This window comes from Trichinella spiralis, assembly GCF_000181795.1.
Source record: "Trichinella spiralis strain ISS 195 chromosome Unknown Scfld4, whole genome shotgun sequence".
NCBI lineage: Eukaryota > Metazoa > Nematoda > Enoplea > Trichinellida > Trichinellidae > Trichinella > Trichinella spiralis.
The window spans coordinates 9,275,052-9,282,265 of record NW_003526943.1 but is presented as its reverse complement, the minus strand read 5'-3'; the positions used below and the strand labels follow the sequence as shown (position 1 = coordinate 9,282,265).

The 7,214-nt window shown below is 25.8% G+C and overlaps 1 protein-coding gene across 1 annotated transcript; it reads right to left on the bottom strand.

Annotated features, from left to right (window-relative positions):
* Positions 1-775: 775 nt before the first annotated feature.
* On the bottom strand, positions 776-1,094 carry Tsp_02277 (hypothetical protein). The gene is made up of 2 exons (XM_003378040.1): positions 1,050-1,094; positions 776-862 (listed from the first exon to the last, which is right to left on the bottom strand). Exons 1-2 carry the CDS (start codon positions 1,092-1,094, stop codon positions 776-778), a joined length of 132 nt encoding a protein of 43 aa, XP_003378088.1.
* Positions 1,095-7,214: the final 6,120 nt, after the last annotated feature.

Sequence of the window (7,214 nt, the reverse complement as noted above, 5' to 3'; positions counted from 1 at the left end):
TATCCAAATTTGAATTTGGAATAGAAACAGGGTGTAATTATTATACCAGATAGGCCAAATATTAAAACATGAAAAAAAAAAATTTCCTGATAATTATCAAATAGAAAAGGAGGAAATTTTTAAATTTGAACTTTTAATTCAACATCGAAACCAAACTTTAGATTCATTTTCAATGTTATGAATTCTGGATGTAGATATTTTGCTTTATTTTTCATATTCCATTTTAATATAAAGAAATGGAATGACAACATTCAAAAATAAAATACTTTTGAAGTTATTTTAATTTTTCAAAATTTTATTTATTAATTTTCAATCCATTGATTAAGTGATATATAAAAATTGAGAGCAACTTAAATTAAAATTATTACTAAACAATGCATTTATTCTTCTGTAAATTTTTTTATAATGATCTTTGTGACAATCAGTTTATAAAAGTGATTATGAAAATTTGTTATTGATTAAAGCACATTTTTTATGGAAGAAAATAAATCAACATGGGAAAAGGTTTTTGAAAATATATAAATCAGCTTTCCTTGAAACGGAAAAAGCGTCTAACTTTAAAATACTATTTAAATTATCTATGCTAATGCAGGTAAAATATTTTAAGAAACAAGAAAGATTTTTTAAAATCACATTCTTTTTTTGAAAATTACATAGCCGGCTTATGTGAATCTCTGCTATTGAATGTTGCAAAACAATTTTTGACACACGTAATATACTTTTATTACATATCAGTGTCGAAAGTGTATTTCATTATTAAGCAAAAGAATTTAATCTAAATTTGATTCACATTTTGCTTGTTGCATGTTAAACTTGAAAATAAGCTTTCATTGATTTTCCATTTCATTAAAGCATTGAATTTCTGAAAAAATGTGACAGTTTTTATAAACATTAGCATTATTTTATTGCATATATATTTCTTTGCGCAGGATGTTTATTTGGAACAGAAAATGTAATTAAATCGGGCATCTAAAGCTTTCAGCAATTTCGGGAACAGCATTCAGCGTTTCATTCAATATAATGATAATAATGATAGCTTTTATAATTACTTCATTTTCTAAACTTTGAATATAGAAATGCTTAAAGGCAAACATAGCTGTATAATAATGTATATATATATATATGTATGAATGTAATTGAGTCACTGAAAAATACTTTATTTCTTCTGTTAAATGAAAATCATGAGCATGCCAAATCAATCCAATAAAATGCAGGTCGGATGAGGTTATTAATTTAAAGTTGTGCTTTTGTTTGATTGATGATTCTTTGGATTTGCTGAATGCGCCTTTGCATTGCATTAAAAAATACTGCTATAATTTATTAAATTAAATGATTAAAATAATGGAAATTAAAATAAAACAACCGTAAGTGTTAGATTAAATTCAATACATGATGATGATGATGATGATATCCTTGTTGCAATGAAATCATGCCCTCTTCAACAATAGTGCAAAGATTATTAATCATTTTGAATGAAACTTATCTGAGCTATTGTAATTGATAATCAATGTCAAACTTCTGCTTGTCAGAAAATTTATTTTAATGCATTTCAAAAAGATAATATCATTTATTATTTTAAAGAGCAATTTGTGCAAAAAAATCCAACTACACCATATATACACAAGTAAATGAGTATATTCCATTTTACGCTAACGACATTTCACTTTTCCTAGGGTAATTTATTTCAAATTTTTAAAAGATGAACGTATCATTGTCGATTTAGAAACTTAATATGTATAACGAGTATAAGTTTCTGTTTCTTTTGTTTTATAATTTACGACTGAACGTGTTCACATCCAGTGGGAAAAGCATTGGCAATTTTGATTTTTAATACTGCAACTACAGATTATGAGTGTGTCATTCTTGTTTACTGACATGCGCTCATCATTCATCTCTTTAATCATCTTCAGTTTGTTTTAAAGTTTGACAGAGCACGGCTTGTTAAATCGATACCGTATGCAATTGAGTGCACCAATCATTTCTGCTTTCATAGTTCAATTGTTGCCTTCGAACAGTGAATAATATTTATAAATAAAAAACAGAAAAGAAAAAAGAAAGAAACTATGGAAAAAATGATTTCTGCTCATCAGATAAACAGTTACGTACGTATTAAAAATTCAATAAATGTAAATTACACGGAAATACTCCCAATTTCATCTTACTGATGTTCATATTTTTTGAATAAAAAATTTTGCAAATGTGATGTACAATGTGGCTTCATTGGAACTGTTGTTCATTGTAAAAAAGCGAGTAAGTTACTTTTCATTTTATGAAAATATTTGACATTCATAATTTTTCAAGAATACTATGAACAATTAAATCATTAAACTAGCATCAGTTGCATTACAGATTGAAGTTTTATAAGAAGATGTTTGTGTTTTAATGAAAAAAATTAGCTTCAAATTTATGGAAATACATAGCCATGTTTTTTTTAATCATATATATACATATTTCTCTCATTAAAATTGAACCGTTTTGTTTTTTAAATTATTAAATCGAATCCAGCTATTTGAATATTCGAAAATTCTTTTCCATTTTCATTGCATTGCAATCATATACTTTCATGTGATGACTGTTTTTGCATTTTTCCATTCTTAAAAAGTGACATTAATATCTGCAAAACAAATACACTTTCAAGCTTAAAAGCGCCTTGTTTTGTTTGCAACTATTTGGGATTTACTTAGTGCAATAAAATAAAAGGCAGTAATATTTTTCAAATATCCATTTTTGGCACCATTCCTCTATTCAGAGTTCACAAATATAGTTTCTGTATTTTGTTCTACATTTGTAAACAATAAACAGTAACACTGTGTTTGCTGTTTGGCATCAGCATGATTTGCATATTTTGGGATTTAATGTTTGTCCAATATTTGTCAGTCTTAGCTTTCGTAAGCACGTTTGGAATTTTTAATCATTGAACAGAAATAAAGTTGTAATTTCTAATGCCTAGCAAATCATTATTATGTGAAATTTTTTCTTAAAATGAAATCTACCATATTGATTGTTAAATATAGCTTAGATCACTTAAAGTATTTATTATTTTTAAAGTATATTAAAAATTAAAAATATATTGCAAAAAACACTGCTTTCTTACTTTGTATCTAAGACAAAATAATAATCATCAGCAACATTACGCATACCTCACACTTAAATCAGTTTTATTAATAAATGTAGAAACAAAAATCATTAATCACCATTAATCTGATAAAACAGTGATAAACCATAGTAATAAAACAGAAATAAATTAATAAAAGTTAGTTGAAGAATAAGAATGAACTTTCTAAAATGCAAAAATTAAGGGCTCACTTATTTAAATATACAGGAGATTTAAGACTGGGTTCCATTCTGCTGACGCCGTGGTCTTAAATCTTAACGAAATCTTAATCATAAAGATATTTTTGAACAATAGACATGCATGAACGCAAAATCTTGTTGTATATTTTGCTTTGTTATATATTACGTTGTTAAATCTGTTTGTAAAGCTGTAATGTCAATTGAATACAGTTTGAACTTCAGCATTACTGTATTATCATTAGCAGTGTACCTTTTAGTTATTGCGTTTTTAACATTTGCTTATATTTATTTGAACAATAAAGTTTTAAAAATAACAGTGCTATGCAATCTCAGAAGCATATTACATTTTTATCTTTGAATGCTACTGTTAAATTTTCAAAGGAAAGAAATGTTTTCTTCCAATACAAATTATGCTTTATTTATATGCACATCCAAAAAAGACTGTTCACATTATATGCATCTGCGCTGGAAGTTTTTTATTATGTTATTTCATTAAAAGAATTAGAATACTGAATTAATTCGAAACGTATGCTACTTTTGAAGAGCGTTCAAGAAATGTTTATTTTAGCAGTATTCATTTCTTGTGATATTTGAGGTTTAGTTTGATTTTACAATGCCTTTTCGGTTTCTAGTCAAAACAGTTGAAAGTGAACAGATTAAAGTTTACGGTAATCTTATTGTTCAAATTTTTACTTTCAACAAATTGAATACCAAATTTTGCTAAACTGTGAGCAGTTTGAACACGTTTAAATAAGCTAAATGTATTTCACATATATGAAACAAATAAACAATTATTAAAATGTAGAAAATTTTAAAATATACATTTTATTGTAATTACAAACATTTCGAGAGTATTTTGAAAATATTTTCATGTTCACCTATACAAAAAATACCTTCATTGGCGGATAAAATTTTGCAATTTAATAAAGCCTAAAATTAAGTTTAACGTTAAAATTACTTTACATGAAATAGCTAACAGTAGTAATAATGATTTTGGCGAACTTTTGTAAAGAAGAGTCTATTTTTTGCTTGTGCAAGTTATTTAAAAACAATTAATTAAGCTGGATAAAATCAAACTGATAATGTTATTTTTGTCCTCATATAATTGAAAAGTACAACTAGTCGAAGTAATGATTATTTTGAAAGAGTATTAAGAAGAAAAAAATTTCAGAAGTGCACTCACCTTCAATTTCAGAGATTATTTACGCTTAGTGCGCTGTATTATTTAAAATGAAGCAAAAATAAATTGTTAATCAAGAGTGATTGGATTTTTTAGTTTATTTAAAATTACACTTTGCATGCTGTCTATTTAAAATTTAAATAATGGTAGTTTGAGTTTAATTTTATTATTGTTTAGTTAACACTAACAATGTTGTTCATTGCCTAAAAGTAGAGGGCTCAAATTAAAGTATTCACTGTGAAATAGAACTATTTTTGATTAGTTCATTCAATTAAAAGCATTTAATATTTGAATTACAAAATCTAATATAATGCAGAGTAGCAATTCAAAAGCAGGAACATTGAGACTAAAAATTAGCAATGTTTTTTAGATTGTTTTAAAAACTAAGTTTTGCTTTCAATAGTTACGTTCTTGCAAAAGTACAATCCATTAATAGATCATGCATCACTTTAATTAGACTTAATAACATTTACATAATTATTCATCTTTGTCACCGTATAGATTATAGCCTATGATGCATCATTGTGCCATTCATGTGTGATGAAAGTAATGAATGTTATGACGCAAAATTTATAGAAGAATATTATTTGTTGTATGTATATCAGCAATATATTTTTCCAAAGATTTCTAATTCAAATTTTAGAGATTAACCATACATAAACGAGACAATTATAAAATGAGCATCAAGTAATTATTTCAATGTTTTGAAATAAATTTTGAATAATTAAATTAAAATTTTAATTCAAGTATAAATGGTTTTTTACGGTTGAATTAATTATCCTTTTCAAGTTTTGATGGTAATTTCATTTTATGTTGAATTTCATTTACTCCACATAAGCATCAAATAATTTAAAGGTTTCATCTAAAAGATTTAATTAAATATGGTACCTCATGCAGGGTTTACTGTTTTCCATTCTCATTAAAAGTAATGAAGATGTTCAATTGAAAGCTTTTACATTTTTCAATATGAAAATTTTGAGGTAAGTGAAAAATTTTCAACAAATGAGAAATTAAACAATTAAAGAACAGCAACTTGATTGAAACAAAATGTTTGCTTAAATAATTTAAATAGGATGATTGAATAATAAGCATGTAATCATGACAATTTTTTAAATTGTATAAGACGGTGTTTTGTAAATTTTTTGTAATTTAAATGAATTGTGAATGGAAAATTTAAATCTAGCTTGCAATATCGGTTGAAAGCTTTAGAAAATCAATTTAGAGAATAAGATCAGTAAGTCAAATTCCTATATTTGTTTTGTTCAATAAATAACAGTTGAGTCGTTTTACTGAAGAATTTTATTACTTGTGAAATAATGCATTATATACTGTTTTTTTTTGATTATATTTCAAATGAAATGAACAAGCAATTGTAATATTTCAAACGGGATAAATTTATTAAAATGTTTCTAGTAGTAATATTTAAGAAGATAATTAATAGATGATGTACAGACAAAAATGAAAGAAAAATAAGAACTGGATTAATTATATGAAGATGATTATTATTATGCAAAAATAAGTTTAATTTTTTGTAAAAATGGTACATGTGTCGTGTGTTTGTATGCATGTGGCAAGCGCTGACAAATGACGTTTGCATGAAAATTGTTTATTACGGCAATAAAATGCAAAGTTTATTGCTGCTTTCATTTGGTTAATCAATGATTGATCAAGTTCTGTGTTTCTGAGTTTTCCTGCTGCTGATGCTGCTGGTAAAAGGAGAGTGCTTTCAAATTTTGATTGCAGTTCGACTTTGATAAGTCAATTATCACCGCATATTGTGTGCTGGTGCAGCACAATTGCCATTATGCTCACTTCACCGCTGTCGATGTAACTCTTTAAAATCTATTCCCTTTCCTCTTTCTATTTTCTTTTCCTCAAATCCTTTTTTATTTGCCTTCTTTTATTCAATAGTACTGGTCTTTTCCCATTTATCTTTTTTTATCTGCTTCTTCTTTTTAACATGATGATGCATGTCCTCGCTGTATTCTGGTAAAATGGCATCAACTAAAAAATGGTAAGCGTATAATTTTACTTTTCTTCTTTCTCACATCATCGTTAATTATACGTATATATGCATATTATAATGTTGAACAAAAATTTCATCTTACACAATAATACATTATCTTAACATTTTCATATTCATAAAAATAATAACCATAATTTCTGTTTTCAACCAACTAACCAATATAACTTTAATTTCAAATTATTTCGACAAAACGAAAAATTATAATTTATAATTTTTAAAACTTCAATTAGCAGTTTGTAAAGGCACAATTCATATAATTAATGTTAATTAGATTCTGAAGTCATCTAATGAATTATTGAATATCTACAATCACCTTCTTTCTTTTTTTCGCTTTCATTGCTAGCATTTCAAAACAGAATAATGGACTAGTGAAAATGAATCTTAATCTAAATATTTAACAAAAATCACTATTTTACAAAAGCAAAAGAGAAAACCACTGCTATATTTCTTTCAACAGAATTTTTTTACTAGGTTTGCTTCATGAAATATTCATTGCTCGACCGAATATATTATTGATAATTTTAACAATTTTGTTCAGGGAACTGTAATATGTAATAAAATTAAATTGTAGAAATGGAATTTAATTTAGGTTAATAATTGTAGACTTATGATTTAAGATTGTTATTCAGTCGACTATAAAATGTAAAATTTTATAATCGATATCGTGAAAGCGTTAATTAATTATATAAAAGAAGAGGGGAAAAGCTTAATGAA

Bases quoted from the DNA above. Each gene is read 5' to 3' on its own strand.
- Tsp_02277 (XM_003378040.1), bottom strand. From the start codon at position 1,094: ATGTTTGCCTTTAAGCATTTCTATATTCAAAGTTTAGAAAATGAA. The intron at 863-1,049 runs GTAATTATAAAA...ACATTTTTTCAG, and splicing joins TTCAAAGTTTAGAAAATGAA to AAATTCAATGCTTTAATGAA.